This window comes from Gobio gobio (genome assembly GCF_949357685.1).
Source record: "Gobio gobio genome assembly, chromosome: 17".
In the NCBI taxonomy this organism is placed as follows: Eukaryota; Metazoa; Chordata; class Actinopteri; order Cypriniformes; family Gobionidae; genus Gobio; species Gobio gobio.
Genome location: NC_137110.1, coordinates 41,905,179 through 41,928,543, shown reverse-complemented (window position 1 = coordinate 41,928,543; position 23,365 = coordinate 41,905,179). Strand labels below are relative to the sequence as shown.

The 23,365-nt window shown below is 38.1% G+C and overlaps 2 protein-coding genes across 5 annotated transcripts in view; one reads left to right on the top strand and one right to left on the bottom strand.

The window, feature by feature from the left end:
- map3k20b (mitogen-activated protein kinase kinase kinase 20b) overlaps positions 1 to 4,738 on the top strand; it is a 39,319-nt gene extending 34,581 nt beyond the window's left edge. Inside the window, exons 12-14 of one of the 3 annotated variants that reach the window (XR_013818358.1) lie at positions 825 to 1,186; positions 3,709 to 3,807; positions 3,968 to 4,466. Coding sequence is in view for 2 of the 3 variants with exons in the window: in XM_079841771.1 (XP_079697897.1) it covers positions 825 to 1,172 (348 nt within the window). In the remaining variant the exon portion in view is untranslated. Of the gene's footprint in view, positions 1 to 824; positions 3,329 to 3,708 lie in introns of those variants that run through there. The other 2 variants (XM_079841771.1, XM_079841770.1) reach the window with 2 other exon arrangements.
- An 85-nt stretch (positions 4,739 to 4,823) lies between these two features.
- LOC307141511 (tubulin alpha chain-like) lies at positions 4,824 to 22,344 on the bottom strand. 2 transcript variants are annotated; one of them, XM_079841773.1, is made up of 5 exons: positions 22,177 to 22,344; positions 19,499 to 19,558; positions 17,601 to 17,823; positions 17,276 to 17,424; positions 15,148 to 16,875 (listed from the first exon to the last, which is right to left on the bottom strand). In XM_079841773.1, exons 2-5 carry the CDS (start codon positions 19,499 to 19,501, stop codon positions 15,901 to 15,903), a joined length of 1,350 nt encoding a protein of 449 aa, XP_079697899.1. In that variant the 5' UTR covers positions 19,502 to 19,558; positions 22,177 to 22,344; the 3' UTR covers positions 15,148 to 15,900. The 2 variants fall into 2 exon arrangements, with proteins under 2 accessions (XP_079697898.1, XP_079697899.1); XM_079841772.1 differs by lacking the exons at positions 15,148 to 16,875; positions 17,276 to 17,424; positions 17,601 to 17,823; positions 19,499 to 19,558; positions 22,177 to 22,344 and adding exons at positions 4,824 to 6,256; positions 7,323 to 7,471; positions 7,585 to 7,807; positions 9,051 to 9,178.
- Positions 22,345 to 23,365: the final 1,021 nt, after the last annotated feature.

The window sequence follows — 23,365 nt, the reverse complement described above, 5'->3', positions numbered from 1 at the left end:
TTGAAAATGACCGGTGATTTCGCTAGATAAGACCCTATTCCTCATCTGGGATCACGCAGAGCCTCTGGAGCCCATCGAAGCGCTTTGAAACTGCATTGATTCAGCATTTTGGTTGCAATTGAAAAGCATTATATGATGAAAAACCCTGGAATGTTTTCTTCAAAATACTTCATTTCTTTTCGACTGAAGAAAGAAAGACATGAACATCTTGGAGGGCATTGGGGTGAGTAAATTATCAGGAAATGTTCATTTTGGGGTGAACTAATCTAATTTAGGTACATTAAATGTAATTCTACTTCTACTGTCTTTGAAATATAGATATGTTGAAACTTGTATGTCATTTATTTAAATATATTTGTAATTGCACAGTAATGATGGAGCTGTAATTTAGTATATTTAAAATATATTAACTTCAAAAGTAATAATACCACATTACAGTTAAAATTATTATCATGTAATTTACATGTGCTTTAGTATGTTAGTCACCATTAAAATAAGTGTGCTACTTTAAAGCAAGACAAAAGACTTTTAAAAGTGTACTTAGGAGTGTCATGACAGTGTACTCCCTAAGAAAATCGTACTCTTTTACTTCATTAATATTACATTATCTGTTCAAAAGTATGTCTTCAGCTAGAAATACTGTTTGTGGGTGAGTATCTCTAAAAGTATTTTTCAAAATCCTTATCATGGAAAATTTTTGGAAATTCATACATCTGAAAGAATAGGAGCACTGCAGTATCCCATTAACCTAAATTTAAGTGTCCAAGTACATTTCTACCTCTAATTCTACAAACTTTGAATTGACTTGATGTTGTTTTTTGCAGCTGTTTTCACATATTTCCCCCATGGCGGCCACTCTCAGTGCCGAGTCCTTCTATGAGGCTCACATGGAGGAGAGCAATAGCTCGGAAGTCAGCTGTCAGATTTCATCCACCTGCAACAACGGGGATCTGGGCCAGGCCAGCCTACAGAAGCTCATGCTAGGATTCGGGGACGTGTTTGACCTGGATATGAACATTCCCAGCGGTAACCTCGTCCGCCAATCAGGGATGCAGTTGAACATGCAAGCAAAGAAGAATTCCTCCAAGTCCTGCAGTGTCCGCGAGGGACGCAAACTGAACATGGCCATCACCATGGATGACTTTGGCTGGTCTGACGACGACAGCGATTAGTGGAGGGCAGCACGGTACGATAGGGTGGGGTTAGATGGGGTCACAGCCGGTCTAAGGTCAAAAATATCAAGAATCCAACAGTTGTCATTAGAAGTTTAAACTGTAAAGATTGATCTGAATATTTAAAAAGATTGTTGCACCCATGTATGGTATGTTTCAGTGCAAAAAAAAAAGCGTTATTTGATCCAGAGCAGAGTATTACACTGCCCTGTTAGCAGTAGGGCTGTTTTCTGAATATACCGGCTAACCAGTACAAATACCCTATGATGAATATCAAGCACGATGAATGATACTGCATTGTAATTGGGAAGATACAGGGTAGTGCAAAAATGCCCATAAATGGCAGGATTTACCATCGGTAGGAGGGATTTACCTCTGCCTCCTCTAAGTGAAACAACAGATCATACTGAGATTTCCCCTGTGAGTCACATTTACAATATTTATTAAGTGTGAGGTGAGATTTAATGGGATTTCTGAAGCTGTGTTTTTGTAAAGCCCTGACGTTTTTATAAAATAAAGGAAATACTGAACAACTTGTGTGAAATGGGTCAAACTGTAAGTGGAACAAAGTTTGGAAGTTTAAATATGTCTTAAGCCTTTTTACTTTTATCCTAAAACCACTAAGTAACAGTCTTGCCTTAGCAAGCACCATGAATTATCACTCAAATTTAGGTTTATGGATTTGAACAAACATCTAACCCCAAGTATTCATTTTCAGCACTAAACTTGTCCTTTGTGGTATGACTATAACTGGTACATCAAAATATGTGACAGATAAAAGTAATGCTTAGACATATTTAAAGCTACACTGTGTAACTTTTTTTAGTTTATTCTTAGCTAAAAACACTTAGTTCTTTCAAAAATATATGTGCTCATTAATGTATATTTACTTCTTTCAAGTAATAAAGTATTCTCGTAAGTTTATAATATGCCATTGAAAATACATACGGGTAAGGGGTTTGAATGCGGGTCGCCATGTTGCCCCTCCATCTTGAAAGTACATTAGCCAAAGAGGGACATACCCGTGAATTCAAGCTTCGCCTTTCGCGTTTTAACACTCGATGGCACCGTGTCGAATGTGGACGAGGTCGAACTGGAAGCCATATTAATCTTGGACTAAATCGGCCACCGTAGGAGTTAAAACGAAATCGTAATTGAGAGGAAGAGAAACTAATATTCACTGGATGGTCATATACCTTTTCACCACTAGATGGGGGAAAATATCACACAGTGTAGCTTTAAGAACCACAATATAAGGTTGTGCTGCACAATATATCGCAAATGTACATATAGCAAGGGCACTCAATATCGGAATGATTTTAATAGGCTACATCAACATTATGAAAAGTGTACGTTTTAGGTCGACACATATAGCAGAGAATAGACTGGGCACACTGGGTTACTTATGTGACTTGCTTGTCATAAAAAAAAAAAAAGTGGTATTAAACAGAATAACTTGTGAAAAACAACTCCTTGCAGTCTCGCGCTGTCTGACACACACACACCGAAACGTGCACATAAGCCGTTCTTTTTTTTGTGTCTTGTTACACACTTGAACTGTCAAATACACACACAGTTATGTCAAAATGGCTGTCTTGATGATTATTCATGTAAACACAGTCAGTTATGCTTTAAGTGAACGATATCAGTTGGGGAAAGAAACCGAATGCGTGTCAATATCGTGCATTAGGTCTTAAAGTGACAGCCTGCTCATACAGTAAACCTGCCGCTGTCCGTCAAACAACAAAAGAAAAAGAGAAAATTACTCTGTGCTTTTGGCTGAATAACCTTTGTATCTTTTATGTATCAGTGTATATTTAATTCATGTGAAGACTACCGTTTTTAGTTCTTATTTTTAATTACAAAGATAAATTAAAATAACAAAAATAATCGTCCACCCCTAGTTCAGGTGTCTTTGTTTTTGATGGTAAGTTTTAGGTTGATACAACTATATATTACCAAGTCAAGCAAAGAGTTTTTGGTATTTAAATATTGGCATTACATGTTTTGTTTGTTTACATTGATGTTAAAATTATATTGACAGATTTGTGACATCAATTTTTGCTAAAACACTGCTGGTCACTTTCAGAAGTTGTAGCGATGCTTTCTTTTCCCAGAAAGAATGTGAAACACATAAATGGTATAATTCTCAGTTTAAAAAAAAAATTTTTTTAATATAATTTAAATAGATTTTACACACTTATAGCAAGATCATATCGCATATCGAATATCACATTATTCTTCAATATCGCACAGCCCTAATTTCCACCGGTAGTTCTACTACACAAATATGACAAAGCTGCTTGTTTTTAATCCTTTTTTTATAAACATAAACTGAGTCTGAAAAAATATTATTTGTTAATTTTACAATATAACTTTATCTCTTTAGCATTTTAGACATTAAGTTTATTTCATTCATTATGTGTGTATATATATGCATACTGCACATGCTTTTCATTGGCCCTCAGGGCTTGTTTAGCGTCTTTCTGGAGTCATGTGACTGGCATAACCAGTCCTTTCACTTGTTTTCTTGCAGATAAGCTCAGTGCCAACTGGAGTCAGAGCAGAGAGGCCTGCTTTGCACCGTACACTCGCGCTGTAAACCATGTCTGCACACTATCCACTTGACAAATAGGTACAGGGGGGAAAAGGGCTTACAAAAAGTGGTATTTTTCTGCTCGTTCTTTGCTCCCTTATATTGTATACACGCAATGCTTGTATGTTGTGCATACAGAGGCTCATGTTAAGTGCTGTGTGTGGCCACTGAAGGTTTATGTGTGGCTGTTTGTTCCCAGCAGAGATCCGGCTCTCCTCTTTCACAAGACAAACACACAACCCTATTCATCGCCAGTGCATGTTTAATCTGTAAACTATATCCAAAGCAGGAGACTGGATAATAAGATTAGCTTGCCCATGTCAAGAATATTATGTATTTTGGTTCAATGGCAGTACGAGTCAAACTTTTTGAGTCACTTCACTGAACCTAGTTCTCATGATCTAGAACACCCTTTGATTTAAAGGATTCCGCTTAACTTTAAATTAGTTTTGCAGAAAAATATAAATGGTTGAAAGCTTTTAAAAGACTTTTCCAGGTCTATCTCAGAAAATTGGTTGCAAAGTGTGCGCAGAAATGTCATTTAGGAAGAGATATGACTTTAAAGAAGCTCTAATTTAAGAATTTTGATTTAAAGAAGAAAAAAAGCTTCAGCATAATTAACATACACAGGACAAGCTGTTTGGAAAATGGATGGACTACCACATATTAATTTGTATTTCAGTTTAGATTAATTCACCATTTAAAAAAAAAAAAAAAGCAAACTTTTTACTTATACTTAAATATACTTATATTTTACTTAAAATATTTTTAACGTAAACCTGACTCTCAATTTTCTTCCACTCCAGATACAGGTTATACTATATATATTTTATCATTTTATTCACGGACGAATATTTTAATTTAATTCCTGTGTAAAGCACTTTGAATTGCCAGTGTATGAAATGTGCTATACAAATAGACTTGCCTTGCCTTATACTGCAATTAAAATTGCCCCAATGTATACATTTGGAAAAAAAATTGTTTCATAATATAAATTGATTTCAGTTGGGTATTATATTGATAGTTAGCTAAAGAAAAACTAGATTAGGCTTCTTCCCAAAGAGGTTTATTGTGTGTGCATTTTTAAAACAAATTCTGGGTAGTGCTGGTAATACTGCTGATGCCATATTTCTAAATAGCGGTGAAACCATCCTTCCCTTTTCTCTTAGCAACAATAATGCAGGCATAACATGGTTGCTAACAGATTATAACAATTACCTCGTCATCTCCTTTAAACCGTCCAATTTTGGCAAGGCCCAGTGTCCCGCCTTGTCTGTTTTGTTTCTGCCACAAAGAAAGTCATACAAACATATTCTAAAGCTTTTAGAGACAAAAAAAAAGACCAAATCACAGCAGATGTGATTTTTTATTTCATTTTTATTTAATAGGTTGACCGATTAAAAGGAACACTTTTACTTCATGGAATGTGGTTTCATAACAGAACATTTTACATATTAAGTCAGGCGTGAGTTGTCTTGCTACGTTGTGCAAGGGTCAGCAAGCCATCAACTTAATACTCCTCTCCTTCTTCATCCTCTTCACCGACGCTGTCTGTGCCCACCTCTTCATAATCCTTCTCCAGGGCAGCCATGTCTTCTCTGGCCTCTGAGAACTCGCCCTCCTCCATACCCTCACCCACATACCAATGAACAAAAGCTCTCTTGGCGTACATCAGATCGAACTTGTGATCCAGACGAGCCCAGGCTTCAGCAATGGCTGTAGTGTTGCTCAGCATGCACACGGCCCTCTGCACCTTAGCCAGGTCTCCTCCAGGAACCACGGTCGGGGGCTGGTAGTTGATGCCAACCTTGAATCCAGTGGGACACCAGTCCACAAACTGGATGCTGCGCTTTGTCTTGATGGTGGCGATGGCAGAGTTGACATCTTTGGGTACAACATCTCCACGGTACAGCAGACAGCAAGCCATGTACTTGCCGTGACGAGGGTCGCATTTCACCATCTGATTGGCTGGCTCAAAGCAAGCATTGGTGATGTCAGCAACGGACAACTGCTCGTGGTAGGCCTTCTCTGCAGAGATCACTGGGGCGTAGGTGGCCAGTGGGAAGTGGATGCGTGGATAGGGCACCAGATTAGTTTGGAACTCGGTCAGATCGACATTTAGGGCTCCATCGAAACGCAGGGATGCTGTGATGGAGGAAACGATCTGCCCGATCAGCCTGTTGAGGTTAGTGTAGGTGGGACGCTCAATGTCGAGGTTTCTACGGCAGATATCGTAGATGGCCTCATTGTCCACCATGAAGGCACAGTCGGAGTGCTCGAGGGTGGTGTGGGTGGTAAGGATGGAGTTGTAGGGCTCAACCACCGCTGTGGACACTTGAGGAGCTGGATAGACAGCAAACTCAAGTTTTGACTTCTTTCCGTAGTCGACAGAGAGCCGCTCCATTAGGAGGGAGGTGAACCCAGAGCCGGTGCCACCACCAAAACTGTGGAAGATCAGGAAGCCCTGGAGCCCAGTGCACTGATCAGCCTGCAAGCAAAATGGTGAACATTTAGATGAGAAAAAAAAACATTAAAGTAATAAAATTCTGATATTTTATTCACTAGCGGCAATGAGCAGCAGGTTAAGCTGCGGTCACTTTAATGCCAGTTTTTTGGCACAGTCCGTTTGTAGGGTGACAAGGTGATTCGTAAACGGCAATGGGCATCGGAACGTAAGAATCAATCGTTTCAGCTCGTATAGTGTCATATTGGATGAGAACAATGCTTCAAGATGTCACAAAAGAAATACTTTAATGGGTTTAAATGGCAGGTTTAATTTTTTCTGTCCTCCATGACGTGATCTGTCACATCTGTGATGTTGACCGATAGTAGCAAAGAAGCTCTTCTGTACACAGCTTTCAAACATGGAGAAACGAAAGAGACGATGGTATTGGTGCTGCAATGGAGGAAAGGTTTGAGGAGCTATGGCAACAATAATCCTACCTTTATGATGTTCCCTCGAGGGACTACCACAACAGAGTGAAAAAAGATATATATAGGCGAACTGGAATTAGCATTAAGCTAGTATAACCATTGTTCGTTTGCGCTCGTGTTTCCGGAAGTCAGTCGCTAGTTCCGCCTTCTTGACGACATCAGACGTAGTTAAAGACGGCAAACGATGATTGGTTGGGAAGCAAAGTGTAGTCTGACATGGCTTCGTAATGCATGGAAATAATAAACTTTCATGATGGAGAAGAACCGCAATGTCACATTAATTTAATGTTCACAGAAACGCGGGAGTAAATATAAAAAAGGCATTGGATCAATTGCGCAGATGCATCTCTTGCACATTTTGGAAGAGGACATGTTGAAAAGATAAGACAATTGTAGGTCATGAATGAATGATTTGAAAATATTAAATATTACCCTGTCCCTCGCTCAAATGGGCCTTGTGTTGGAATGTCTTTCCTTTTAACCCTTTCCCCACCATTGACATCATTTTCCGAAATATGCAGTTTGCATTACATTCTGCGATTGCAGAATCACAAAATCCTGGAGGGACTGACTAACATCTACAGTTTATAGGCAAGGTGGTGGCAGTATAGGCGTCTTACCAGTTTGCGAGTCCTGTCCAGCACCAGGTCAATGATCTCCTTGCCAATAGTGTAGTGGCCACGGGCGTAGTTGTTGGCAGCATCTTCCTTTCCAGTGATCAGCTGCTCAGGGTGGAACAGCTGACGGTAGGTACCTGTGCGCACCTCATCTGAAAAAACAACAAACTTCTTAAAACTGCAAGCAAACCAAAATACTTTAAGTTGCCCTAAAGAACAAAATTCAAAGAGCAATAGCAAAGAGACAAAAAAAAAGGTTAATTACCGATGACAGTGGGCTCCAGGTCGACAAAGACTGCTCTTGGGACGTGTTTTCCAGCTCCAGTCTCACTGAAGAAGGTGTTGAAGGAGTCATCTCCTCCTCCAATGGTTTTGTCACTGGGCATCTGACCATCTGGCTGGATCCCATGCTCTAGGCAATACAACTCCCAGCATGCATTGCCCATCTGGGCTCCGGCCTGGCCGACGTGCATGGAAATACATTCACGCTGGAGCAAGAGAGAAAATAAGAAATGGTTTAACATAACTTGAAAATATCAAATACATTTAAATGTATCATAAATAGACCTTATTACAGCAGAAGTAACAAAATATAATTTTGCATTGCACCCAGACAGGAAATTGGACAGACTGATAGGGTAGGAGGTTTACTCCGTGCACTCTTTTCATATGGAAAATTGTTGAATGGTGCCTTTTTAAATGCAAAGCCAGGGCAGTACAAGTTGTTCCCATTGTAACATTCTTAACATTACAAACAGTAAAAAAAATAATAGGTAGGACTTTCCTATTAGCTCAAAATGTTAAGAAATATGCTCAGTGCCTAGTAACAGCAATAATTGATCAAGATAACCGGTTTCCAAAGGTCAATTGGCCTGCATGTGGATCAATATCCATCCATTACCAGCTCCCAACCAGCCACACTGCAGCTGTTTCAGACATTTTATCTGCATGAGCGCATACAGGCTTAAATGCTGACTAAGCCTAAAATCTCTGCAGACTGTGAAATGTACACATTTTGCACTCTTATGCTGAATCTTTGAATGTTAAGTAGTGCTCATTTATACATCTGAAACAGAACTACGGAATTAAATGAGTCAGGGTGTGACTTCGTATTGTGTGGGGGAAGAGACCCAAAGGGAAGGGCAGGGCTGGTCCCTTCCCCCACCCAACGTGTACGACCCAGCTTTGACGAGACAAAATGAATAGGAAAAAAAAAGCGCGATATCTGATCGCGCCTAAACTGAACTGAAGACCTTTATCCGCGTATTTGAAATTCAGACGTGTCTGCTCCACCCTGTGGCGCAAAGAACAAAGGATTAAGATTTAAAGCATTTAAACGTGTAATACAATTCGGTACATGTAACATCCATCTTATCAGAGCGTTTATCAATTTTATACATATATCAGTTTAGTTTCTGCCCCTTTCTCTTTGTTCTGTGTGCCTTTCGAAAGTGCGTCAGACATCCTAAAGCTCCTGCTGTTGCGCGTGCGCGCGCATTTGTCTCGCGGCCGCCCAATGCATCAAAATACGTTTAATCCTCACTAAACACGTAATCTTAAACGAATTTACATATATCTGATGCTTTTAACACAGACATGACTACAAATTTAATATAACACTCATTCATTTATAACTAAACACGAACATCAGGTTGTAAAATAACATTGTATAGAGAGAGAAAATAATCATCTACCGTATATACTGAAAATAAACATGAAAATAGGACACACCATTTTGTCAGAGTTTCCTTCGGACCGACGTTAAGGATTCGGAAAATGAAGGCAGAATTGCCGCGGAAGGGGCCAGGGGACGGTTATATAGCGGCGCGCGACCGGATGGAGGAAAGGCGGGGCTCTCTGGACTGTCTCTGGCGGGAGCGACAGTTAGCGCGGTCACGAGCGAGAGAAAGGAGGGAACTTTTGGGCGGGATTTCATATGAACGACCCATTCAGTCAGAAAATGATTGGGGGAGAATGGAAAGTGCCCAGTAAGTCAAATTAAAATGTGTAAAAAAAATTTTTTAATTTATAATAAACAAAACAAAAACCCACGCTACACTACGCGAGAGGTCGTTTTTGTGATATATATATTTGAATAAGATCCGCCATTACAAAAAAACTCATCACAACACCAGACAAAGACAAGTGTTGATTTCATTCAGGTTTCAGACTTGGGTTTTAAGAAAAGCTTAGACATTTCCACAAATGTTTATTTGACCTGCTCTTTATTTGTACTTAGGCTATTATAGGTTGTTTTGTTTTTTCAATAGTTGACTCAAAGAAAGGTTTCACCTTTATTTGACTCTCTCATTGTCCTAAACCTTTATGATATTTTTTCATCCATGGAACACAAAAGGGTTATTTTTTTAAACAATATTTGCCAGTTAATATAATGCAAGTGAATGGGGAATGTTAGATTAAACTAAATTAATAGATTACAAATATGTATTATTTAAAATGTAATGAATACATGAAGAAATAAACAAACTGTACATTACATGTAAATTTAACATAACTAAATATTTTCCCAATATTATATTACACTGTTAATTATTGTTAACTGTAATTTTTACACAGTATAAATTGGGTCTTTAAACAGAAAAAAATATATATAGCTGCATTTTACATTTTAGCATGAGACTGAAGATTGAAAACCCCTGGTCGATTCGTGTGCTAGGCTTTTGTTTGTTATATGAAATTTGAAAGAAAGATTATTATTAAAAACATTTCATTATGTCAACTTGGTGCATTTACATTGTTGTTTTTTTCATAATCATTTTTTTTTTTCAATGTTGCTTTCCAAAATAATAATAGACTTTTTTAAATGACACCTAAAGGACGAATAGAGTTTTAAAGGGCATTTGTTACAGAAGACCAGAACATATTTGATCTGGTCTGAAAACATTTTCACTTTTGCCCAGGGTACTTTTCACATTAATGCAACTTCATATATCTGCAGTGTCATGAACTTTGGCAGATCTGCAGGAAGCCCAGACGTGCTCTTAAAGGGATAGTTCACCCAAAAATGAAAATTCTGTCATCATTTAGCTTACTAAGTTTTTCTAAACCTATATGAATTTCTTCTTCTGAACACAAAAGAAGATATTTTGAAGAATGTCGGTAACCAAACAGTTGATGTGCCCATTGACTTCCATGGTATGGAAAAACATAAGTCAATGGGCCCAACTGTTTGGTTGCCGACATTCTTCAAAATATCTTCTTTTATGTTCAGCAGAAGAAATAGATTCATATAGGTTTGAAACAACTTGAGGGTGAGTAAATGATGACAGAATTTTCATTTTTTGGATGACCTATTCCTTCAACCAGAATATAATATTGTACGTGTTCACATCAAACACATTGACTGTAATAATGCTTTCTCACTCTTTCCCGGCACAAGGTTTTGTGGTTTGGATAAGCCCAAATGTTTAGAGAAGGACTCAGTGGATTAATGTCTGGAATGCCTGGTAGGGCTGTTGGTGTTTTTATGTGGAGGGCAGTGCATTTGTGTCAGCTTATGAGAGAAATTATCTTACTATTATGCTCTCAAATGTGACCATAAAAGTCATCTGTTTTAGGGGAAAGTGTCTATACTTCTCCTGCGTCAGATGGGGTGGGAGCAGATTTATTTTAAAAAGTTAAATGAAGGGAGCTGTATGTATAGCGAGCTGTTAAGGGCTAGATTTGCATCCAAATAGACATCTTCAATGTAAATTAGACCATTGTTTGTGGAATTTACCTTTCTATGTGTGGAACCATTTGCAATCTCTCCTCACACTGAAAAAAACCTCTTGAAGTAGGATGAAGCGCAACTCACACTACACTGTTAGACAGAAAGCTTATGTTTCATTTTTACCGATTAAGTTTTTATATATATATATATATATATATATATATATATATATATATATATATATATATATATATATATATATATATATATATATATATATATATATATATGTATATATATATATATATGTATATATATATATGTATATATATGTATGTATATATATGTATATATATATGTATGTATATATATGTATATATATATATATGTATATATATGTATATATATATATATGTATATATATGTATATGTATATATATGTATATATATATATATGTATATATATATATATATGTATATATATATATATGTATATATATGTATATATATATATATGTATATATATATATATATATATATATATATATATGTATATATATATATATATGTATACAGTTAAAGGTGCAGTGCACTCTAAAAAAAAAGTTTCTTTATGGCGCCAAAAATGATTCTTCATCGTAATTATAGAGGAACCACTTTAGGTGCTACAGTATAGCACCATATCTTAACATGTTATGTATATGGTAGCGGTGCTATATAGCACCTTAGTCAAAGAACCAGTGAAGAACCTCTGAAGCACCAAAATTGGTGCAATATAGCACTTAAAAAGGTTCCCCTATGATTACGAGCCAAGAACCATTTCTGGTGCCATATAGAACCTTTTTTTTAGGGTGTGTGTAATATTTATGAGGATCTATTGACAGAAATGCAATATTCATTACTATGTTTTCAGTGGTGTATAAGACCTTACATAATGAACTATGTTTTTATTACCTTAGAATACACCTGTCTACATACACTGCAGGTCCCCTTACAATGAAATAGCCATTTTCCACCGTCATCTCTAAAAAAAAAAAGGTTCTATATTGCACCAAAAATGGTTCTTGGCTCGTAATCATAGGGGAACCTTTTTTAGTGCTATATAGCACCAATTTTGGTGCTTCAGTGGTTCTTCAGCGGTTCTTCAGAGGTTCTTCAGCGGTTCTTCAGAGGTTCTTCACCGGTTCTTTGACTAAGGTGCTATATAGCACCTCTGGAGAACCGCTGAAGAACCACTGAAGCACCAAAATTGGTGCTATATAGCACTAAAAAAGGTTCCCCTATGATTACGAGCCTTTTTTTTTTTAGAGTGAGTAGCCCTTAACGGACAAACTGCTCTACAGAGTGCTACTCTCTGCTCTCTCAGACGATGACATTTTTGTCCTGTGTCGGCCGCTGTAGCTTCTCTGTGTGCTTCGAAAGGGAGGGGTGAGTGGTGGCTGTTTGCAATTCACAACCTCACCGCTAGATGCTGCAAAAATTTACACTGTTCACCTTTAAAGTGTTTGGGGCTTTGCCCATAGACTGTAAAAAAATATGGACGTAGTTTCCATGACGTCACCCATAGGATTCTGATGAGCAGTTTTCAAGCGTAAAGTATGGACGAGATGGCCGTTGCCATCTTGGCAGTGCGTCATCGCGCGTCACTACCGGATAACAGTAAATGGGCAAAAAGGCGGGATGTGGGCGGAGCTGAAGCGACGCGATGACTAACAGACAGCAGATAAATGGCTATCCACCTGTCACTCGAAGTGGCCACGCCCTTATGCTGAACTTTAATGCTTTATACAATGTAAACGAATGAGTTGTAAAAAAAAAAAAATCACCCCCCTCACAGTTGTCATGAAGGGCAAAATAAGCCGTATAGACCAAAACCACAATTTGTACCAGACTGTAAACATGTTTTATTCTGCTGTAAAGTTGGACATTTTAACATGGGGCTCAATGAGATTCTGCTCCCTTCTGGAGCCTGTCCGTAGCGGCCAGATAATGAATTGCAGTTTATGTCACTTCTGTATTGGCTTCAAGAGAAACTGCGGAAGGTTGCCGCTTGGCTTTGCCTGAAGATTTACTTTTAACCAAGTGGCAACCTCCCCCAGTTTCTCTTGAAGCCAATACGGAAGTGATTTAAACTGCAATTTATTGACTGGCCGCTAGAGGGCTCCAAAAGGGAGCAGAATCTCATTGAGCCCCATTTTAAAATGCCCAACTTTACAGCAGAAAAAAAAACATGTTTACAGCCTGGTACAAATTGTGGTTTTGATTTATATATCTAATTGTGCCCTTTATGACAACTGTGAGGGGGGTGAATTTTTTTGAGTGACAGGTGGATAGCCGTTTGTCTGCTGTCTGTTAGTCTTCATGTCACCTCAGCTCCATCCACGTTCTGCCTCTTCGCCCATTTTCTGTTCCAGGAGTGACACAGCTCGTCCCTACTTTACGTTTCAAAACTGCTCTTCAGAATCGGCTGACGTCACGGACACTACGTCCATATTTTTTTACAGTCTATGCTTTTAACCCTTAAATGCATACCTCAGGTCTGTATCGACCCGGGACTTCATTCACTACCCTCCTCCTCATTCATTTTTTAAAGTTAGACATCAACCTTCTTAGCATTCCTCAATAAATTAATAATAAACAATATAACAAGAAAAGAAAAAAAAGACGTTTTTCTTTTTCCATACATTTTTGGTAAAAATTTCATAAGGCCACTACGTATATTTTTTTCTGCACAACAAAAATGTAATCTTTTAGAACAGAATAGGTGCAATAGACCTTTATTCCACAAGGTGACGATGTCTGATAAACAATGATGAAGTGACGTTTCGCTCATAGTTACTGTCAGAAATCAAAATAGGAAGTATCATCAGCAAATCTTGAAATGGCTCAGTGATTTACTGCAGAGCAAATACTGAATGCAATCAGATATTAGTGTCACTGTCACTGATGGCGGATCTGAAGAAGCTGCCATTTGAGTGTTGTGCTATGGCAGGCCATTGTCGAAATGATCTTAAAGTGACGTTTATGTTATTAGAAGGCAGTTTTAAACATCTCAACAACTGACATGTTGTTCAAGTCCAATTCAACTTTTTTCTGCTACAGAACTCTATGAAACATCAGGCTTCAGAACATTCCACAGCACTGAGGCGGCTTTGTTAAAGGTTCTGAATGATATCTTTATGGTGACTGACCTGGGTGACAGTGTAATATTTGTGCTGTTAGATCTTACTGCTGCATTCGACATGATCGATCACAATATTCTCATTGCCCGTCTCTGCACTTATGTGGCCATAACAGGAACCGGTTTTAGCTGGTTCAGAACTTATTTAAAGCTATCTTTTTCTCTCTTTATATGCTCCCTTTGGGCTCTATTTTCAAAAAGCATAGTGTGTCTTTTCATTGCTATGCTGATGATTTACCCCTTAACCGCTCAGGTAACAAATTCCTGGGCCCTCTGCTGGATTGTATGCAGGATTGTATCATCACGTCACATCTCAAGACAAAACTCTTTTTAAAAACTAGCTTGACAGCGAGCTGACACTTGATAAACAAGTGGTTAAAATCTGTTTCTTTCATCTCCGTCTTCTTTCTAAAATCAAGCCTTTTCTCTCTTTTCAAGACTTTGAAAGAGTAATTCATGTTTTTGTATCATCACGTTTAGACTATTGTAACTCACTGTACTGTGGAACGAACACTACTTCTTTGGCCCGTCTCCAGTTGGTTCAAAATGAGTCAGCAAGACTCTTAATGGGCCTCCGTAAATTCTCTCATATTACTCCCGTGTTAGCCTCATTGCATTGGCTGCATGTGCGGTTTAGAGTGGAGTTTAAAACCCTAGTTTTTGGTTTCAAGTCTCTAAACAACTTGGCCCATTCATATCTTTCTGAACTTTTATCTTTACATAACCTTTCTCGAGCTCTTAGATCCGGTAGTCATAGATTGCTCAGTTTCCAGAGCCAAATTAAACCGTGGAGAATGTGCCTTTTCCCTAAACTCTGGAACAGGCAGTTCACATTAGGTCTGCACCTACATTGCAGAGTTTTAAATCTTTACTTAAAACTCATTTTCTATTGCTTTTAATGTCCCTTGATGATTCATTTTTGCATCTGACTTCTGTTGGCAATTTTGCTTTCATTTTTCTGTTATATTTTATTTGGGAAGTTTATTTTGATATAATTATCTGATTTTATGTGTGAATTTATCTTTCCATTTCCTTTGCCTTTATTTATTTTATCCGTTGTTGTAAAGTGCATTGGTCAGCTGCTGCTGTTTTAATATATAAATAAACTAAACTTGAAACTTTTAATATTTGATATAACAGGATTTTAACCTTCAGGTCGTGCAAGGCCATCTGAGTCATGAATGACTCATGATTTTAAGTCATGCAAATTGTGTATCACTGTTGTGGATTGCTTCCATGGCACCCTTTCAATGTGTTCTCCATTTGCATTTCCTTAGTCCTCAGGCAATCAAATTACAAAGACATTACACAAGCAGGCTTCAGGTGGCACAGTACCGCCCAATCTTTTATTCTTACCCCAGAGCACCTAAATCAACAAAAGCAGTTAGCACTGTAATGGTTAGCGTTGTAACAATTCTCAACCTTTTGTTTTTTTTTGTATGACAAACAACTAAAAATGTCAATATGAGTCTTCAGAAGATATCACCTTAACCTTATGGTCTGTCACATGAGCTTGGAGGTTGATTACAGACAAACAAAACAGACCTTTAATGAATAACCAATATCAGGATAATTAGTCATTTATTAATTTATTTTTTAAAAGGCACACAATCTACATGTCAAATACAGCTTTCAAATGAACATAAAAACAATATTTTGTTAAAGTGAAAAAACTTTTCGAAAGCAATGAAGATTTGTGACGTTTCTTAACGAGATCAGAGATTCCTTTAATACTCCTCTTCTTCTCCCTCTTCTGCGACGCTGTCTGTGCCCACCTCTTCATAATCCTTCTCCAGGGCAGCCATGTCTTCTCTGGCCTCTGAGAACTCGCCCTCCTCCATACCCTCACCCACATACCAATGAACAAAAGCTCTCTTGGCGTACATCAGATCGAACTTGTGATCCAGACGAGCCCAGGCTTCAGCAATGGCTGTAGTGTTGCTCAGCATGCACACGGCCCTCTGCACCTTAGCCAGGTCTCCTCCAGGAACCACGGTCGGGGGCTGGTAGTTGATGCCAACCTTGAATCCAGTGGGACACCAGTCCACAAACTGGATGGTGCGCTTGGTTTTAATGGTGGCGATGGCAGAGTTGACATCTTTGGGTACAACATCTCCACGGTACAGCAGACAGCAAGCCATGTACTTGCCGTGACGAGGGTCGCATTTCACCATCTGATTGGCTGGCTCAAAGCAAGCGTTGGTGATTTCTGCAACGGACAACTGCTCGTGGTAGGCCTTCTCTGCAGAGATCACTGGGGCGTAGGTGGCCAGCGGGAAGTGGATACGTGGATAGGGCACCAGATTAGTTTGGAACTCGGTCAGATCGACATTTAGGGCTCCATCGAAACGCAGGGATGCTGTGATGGAGGAAACGATCTGCCCGATCAGCCTGTTGAGGTTAGTGTAGGTGGGACGCTCAATGTCGAGGTTTCTACGGCAGATATCGTAGATGGCCTCGTTGTCCACCATGAAGGCACAGTCGGAGTGCTCGAGGGTGGTGTGGGTGGTAAGGATGGAGTTGTAGGGCTCAACCACCGCTGTGGACACTTGAGGAGCTGGATAAATGGCAAATTCCAGTTTCGACTTCTTTCCGTAGTCGACAGAGAGCCGCTCCATTAGGAGGGAGGTGAACCCAGAGCCGGTGCCACCACCAAAACTGTGGAAGATCAGGAAGCCCTGGAGCCCAGTGCACTGATCAGCCTGCAGGATTAAATCATGAGTTATTCCTAGAATCACTTGTCAGGATTTGTCTGCTGTTCTATTGAAGATACTCCGCAAGAACAAAGAAATCTGTTCGTTTTCTCGAGGTGGCAAGAACAAAGCTCGTTCTGGCCAGGACATTCCATACTTCACCAGAAAAGCAGGTGGCGAACATTTCCATTTCTCCGCATTACTTTAAATTTCTGACCAATCACACAATAGTTCTCAGACACCCACTAGAAAAAAGTTCTGCTCAGATGATGTGTCGAGAACAGGCTGCGAGAACTCCCAAACCAGGGCTGCGAGAACAAAATGACAGCCCTGGGAGTGAGAACTTTTTTCTCTGTTCTTGCGGGGTATGTAATGGCCATAAGGCCCCCTAGATAAAGCCAGTTCTTACCAGTTTGCGAGTCCTGTCCAGCACTAGGTCAATGATCTCCTTGCCAATGGTGTAGTGCCCACGAGCGTAGTTGTTGGCAGCATCTTCTTTACCAGTTATCAGTTGTTCGGGATGGAACAACTGGCGGTAGGTACCTGTGCGCACCTCATCTGGAAAATCAATTTGTGTTTTATTATCATTTTAAATAACATAATTTGGTCATCATCAGATTACACTTTATATGTTATAACCGAGTACAAGTTCACTAAATTGAGGAAAAATCTAAGTCTTCTACAGTCTTCTTCAGTAAAAAATTAAATGATACAAAGTGAGTCAGTTTCATTACCGATGACAGTGGGCTCCAGGTCGACAAAGACTGCTCTTGGGACGTGTTTTCCAGCTCCAGTCTCACTGAAGAAGGTGTTGAAGGAGTCATCTCCCCCTCCAATGGTTTTGTCACTGGGCATCTGACCATCTGGCTGGATCCCATGCTCTAGGCAATACAACTCCCAGCATGCATTACCCATTTGCACACCTGCCTGGCCGACATGAACTGAGATGCACTCACGCTATAGGGCGTAAATGAGAGGCATTATTAAAACTGCTAAAAGTAAAGGCCACATACCTCTCTTTTGGAAAAAAATATCTTCTTCTTTTCATTTTTATAAACACAAAACTAAAACCAAAAACCATTATCAAGACAAAAATAAAATGAACAAATTAGGGTAAACGTACCTATTAAGCTCAAGTACCCATTAAGCACACTACTATCTTTGAGCTCAGATTATAAAAATAAAAAAATGATGTATCATCCGACTTGATGTCTTAACCAACTGATGTGTTTGTTACTATATACCTCCTGTAATTTCAAGATAATCAGACCATTGCACACTGTGATATGGGTATTCATGTATTCACACTGCCTGGCGGCCATTTTGAAAGCTGTCTGAAAACTCACACCAAATAGATGTTTAACCCTTTATTTAGGATAAGTATAACTTCTTACTGCAAAATTAAGAGATTAATGTTTAGACTTTTGCATATTATAACCTGGATGTGGGAAATAATTACAGTTAGATCCAAAAGATAGTTTTAGCAACATAGCACAGATGCTACAGAACATTGTAAGCTTACTAGCTGTATAGATTGTGTGCTACACTAATATATTACTTCACAGGCATTACTGGCTTGTACTTATAAATCCCTTATATTTTAAATGTGTTGATGTTCTGTGGTTTTACACCGCTGTATTTTTTGAAGACTTCATATTATGAAAATCACAGCTTCAATGTGACATCAATAAGAAAAAGTATAATTTCATAGTTATTTTCAATAATAGCTGTTCCTATTAAAATATGTATGAACTTAATACATGACCTACATTATTTATTTAGCAAAATTGTCCTTTTAAATTTAATTTAATAATATTTATTAACTATAAAAATGTTGCTGTTCCAATTAAGCTCATCCACATTAAAGGGATAGTTCACCCAGGTCATCCTAGGTGTACATGACATTCTTCTTTCAGACAATTGGCAGGAACTTTACTTTTTAAATATGGATATTTTTCTTACAAAAACGCATCGATTCGCTTCAGAAGGCCTTTATTAACCCCACAGAGCCGTGTGGAGCTGGAGCTGGAGCTGACGGACAGATGCATTTTTAATGGACTTCAAAAACAGAGCACTGCCATTATAAAGCTTGGATTAGCCAGGACTTTTTTTTAACTCCGATTTTATTCGTCTGAAAGAAGAATGTCATATACACCTAGGATGACCTGAGGGTGAGTAAATCATGGGCGAATTTTTATTTTTGGGTGAACTATCCCTTAAAAGTCTTTGTAAATACTTCATAAACAGACTTTAAATATTAACTGATGGGTGTTTAAATATTAGTTAAAATAAACAAGAATTTTGTTAAATAAACATGATGTGAGCTTAATGGCAACAAGGGTGTGCTTAAAGGGTGCAAACATGTACCCATTAAGCACAGCAAGACTTTTTGCATTTAATGATGTACACGTGTACAATTTGTACAATTGAAATGCTTTTGTCATTTAAAATAACATTAAATATTAGTGAGCTATTGAATATTAGTGAAATATTGGTGATCTTAAAAGGTACGTTTACCCTTATTGCTGACAAAAGTATTCATGAAGACGAAGACCATTCATTAAAAGTTAAGAACAATCATTCACTATAACAAATAAAGCATCAGACAAACAAATCTTTTAAAATGTCCTACCATTGTGGAATTTTCCTCTGGCCGATGTCAAGTTCGGTTGAGAAATCTTGTGAATGTTCCCTGTGAAGATATCATCGCTATTTAAAGAGCAAGCTCATGCCATGGTAACATGGTTTGTTGTTGGCAACAAAGGGGTTAAGCCCAATTATTTGAATGTCAATTATGGATGACCACAGTGCACTGAACAAACAGGCCTAGTTACATCCCACTGCTTTTTGTTTCCTGCAAAAGACACACGAACATGCCAACACTCGTCCAGTCATCCACAGCCATTAATATTTAACCCTGCATTGGTGAATTACATCTTAGAATTTGGTGAGGTTTGCATCACAGATGGTAAAGGGAAAGAGGAGTGTGAACTTAAAATGTTTTTATCCAACAATGGTGAACTTTGACAGGACACTATGGCTAAAGCAGTTGCTATCAAAACCAAACCCCCAAGGCTAAATGTCTGTTCACAACACGAGCGAAAACAATGAGTCAATAGCATTGTTCATTTTAAGTGCTTTAAATTTGAATGGATTTTGATTTGCGGTCAATGTTCAAAAATAATTAAAAAAATATACTTTATTTATCCACAGATTTCCCTGCCTTTTTTTTAACCATTTTGTCTTCTCTGTGTACGATTGCTTGTTTTTGTGCTTTGTGCATATTAAGTTACACTCAAAGGATACCAACAGCCAAATCTACTTCTCTAAAAGCCCTCTCGTTCTTTGTTTCCGTCTCTACATAAGCTGTGCAAACTGACCCGGGCACTCTCCGTCTACTATGTCATATCTGTACCCTAATTAAGTCTGTATATACTATTGTTAACCGGCTAGGTGGCCATGGAGCCCAAGAACAAACAATTCTCATCTGTTCCCTTAAAGTCCCCATGACAATAGATGCACGTGAAACATAATCAAGGGGGAGGGTGGAGCTTTGTTCAAAATGTAAGGTTATGTTTGGATTGTCATCAAAAATCAGATTTTTTTTTTTTTTGCATATCCAAATTTTATCCAGATCGGTTTTTGAAAGTCATGACAACAAAAAACAAAACATGAAATCAGATGTTTCCAAATCACATTTTGAGGTGGTTTAAATGCGATTCCAATCAGATTTTTACAGATGCGTGTGACAGCAAAAATATCACATTAAATGCAATTTTTACAAATTCTTTTTGAGCTACATTCATATGTGGTTTGAAATTCAAATTTAAATTTGCATTTCTGGAAATCCATTTCAGTCTGCCTGCTCTGATCAGATTACATGTGATTTATATGTCTTTTTCACGCCACATAAAATGTCAGATGTTGTTATAGGAAACATGCTGATAGTCGCTTCAGAAATGTGCCGGAAGAGCAGAAATTGCCAATGTAACTGAGAAATGTTCTGAAACTGGCCGAGACGACAGCATGGCTTGAAGAGCGCTGTAAAATGAGTCTTAGGTTCGATGCTTCTAGTGACCAACTTACTACAGGTGAAAATTTTCCAATACCTCCCGTGTGTAAAGTAAATAATTTTTTTTTTTAGAATGTAATTACTGTAATTCACCAAAAGGGTTTCTTTTCATATTCCAGCGGTTGTAGTGCATTCCTAGTGACCAAAATGACTTACTACAGGTGAGATTTTGCCAATACCCCCTTAATATATACAGTAAACTATTATTTTCAGGAACAAATACTGTAATTCGCCTAAAGTTTTTTTTTCATGTTCCAACCGTTGTAGTACATTCCTAGTGGCCAGACTGACTTACTACATGTGAAATTTTGCCAACGCCTCCCTTAATGTATGTACAGTACACAATAATGTTTAGAAAAAAATACTGTAATTCACCAAAAGGGCTTTGGTGAATAATGCAAAATTTCACTTGTATTAAGTCAGTCTGGTCACTAGGAATATACTACAACCATTAGAACATGAAAAAAACAAACCTTTAGGTGAATTACAGTATTTTATTTACTTAAAATAACTGTGTGCTGTACATACATCAAGCTAAGGGAGGTATTGAAAATATGTCACCTGTAGTAACCCAGTCTGGTCACTAGGGAACACATTTGGTGAGTTACAGTAATTAAAAAATAATTTTGTGAGATATTGGCAGAAGCTCATATACAGTAAGTCGGTCTGCCCACTAGCCATTTACGATATCGTTCATTTGAAAGAATGAATGAATGAATAGACGTTTATATTTTTGGACTGCGTGTGGAATTTGCAGACGGCCCCTTTAGCAGCCTAGCAACCTAAAACTAACTAGCGCCACGCATAACGTTATCAGCCTCCAACGTTTATTCCCTTGATTCATAATAAGACGCATTAGTCCAGCACGACGGCAACACATTGTCGTGTTGTAAATAAGATAAACATCTGTATTGCAAACCCCCTCCATGTTACGGTTATTGTTTTTGGCTTATATCTACCAACGCAACGTCATCGCCATAGAAACCAATAACGTTACAGATATTCCGGGAGATTAAACATACACACAAATTTGGATTTGAACAGTTGCGACACACAATGTGGACAATAAATAATTTTAGATCTGAATAAATCATCAAATAATCGGATTTGGACTGACTGTGAAAGTAGCTTTTTAACGCGACACACACGCACACGCACACACAATGATAACGTCTAACGTTAAACCAGTGACAGAAAAACCGCACCCTCTACAGCACAAAACATCACAATATATATACCAGTCTGCTCCAGACGTCGCTGAATGTCTTGTGCGATGGATGGGGAGTTCTATACCGTGACTTGACTTGGCGCGTATTTAGAGAGCGAGACAAAGCACCTCCATTTATCCTGCAGACGTTTTTGGAAAACAGGCATCGTCATACGCGTGGGTACGCCCCGTCGTTACCAACGCAACCCATGCAGATAGGTTAGTTATGTCTAGACACACAAATCTTATCTGATCACTAATAGTAATAGTGCAGATAGATCTGATTTGAAAATAAAATCCAATTTGCCTGCAGTCTGAACATAGCATTAGTAGCTATTATTATCTGTGTTGTATATTTCTCATATGCTACTTTAACATTTCGGTTGGCCAAGGAATAATACGGTTATCAAAGAGATGTCAATGTAGTTTAGGTTTCATATGTGAGTAATATATGAAATTAGAACTATTAAGAAACAAGGGATGCTTAGCTTTGGGGCTCTTAACCTTCTGGGTGCCACTGTCCTCCGACAAGGACATTATATTTTAGTGAATTTCCATGTCACAGTTTAAGTCTGGTTGTCCTGTAAAGAGCACATTCAGGGCTTTTCAGAGATAGCATTTGTTGAGGTTTCACCAGGACAACTTGGTCTTTAAAAATGACTGAATGATCAAATGTAGCACTCTTATGGAAATATGATATTTTGCAATTATCATTTAAATCTGACTAATTTTCAAATTGTTTGTTATCAACATCTCAGGAAAATGTAATGGGTTTTCTAATCAAAATACGATTTTCTGTTACAAAACAGGGCATTGATTTCATACATATGTTTATCAGGCATTTTAGGAGACACAACAAGTGAATAGGGAAATAAATTACATATCAATGTTCCTATAAAATATTATATATTATTATGAAAATGTTGCCAATTATTACTCCCATTATTACACTTCTTTTTTCATTACATGTTGCTCCAAGAACACATTAATATGCAAATTAGATACAGTGTATAGATGCATTGCATTGAATGGGAAACCCCATGTATGGCCATTTTACCCAGATTTTGCATAAAGTAAAATGGTATATCAATTCATTCCGTTATATTTTTCATAACATAGTTGAGAATCATCTTTAAACAAAGTTTGGTTAAAAATTGATTGGTGAATGGGGAAAAAAATCCCATTGTTTTTGCCTATGCATGTCATTTCATGTCATTTTA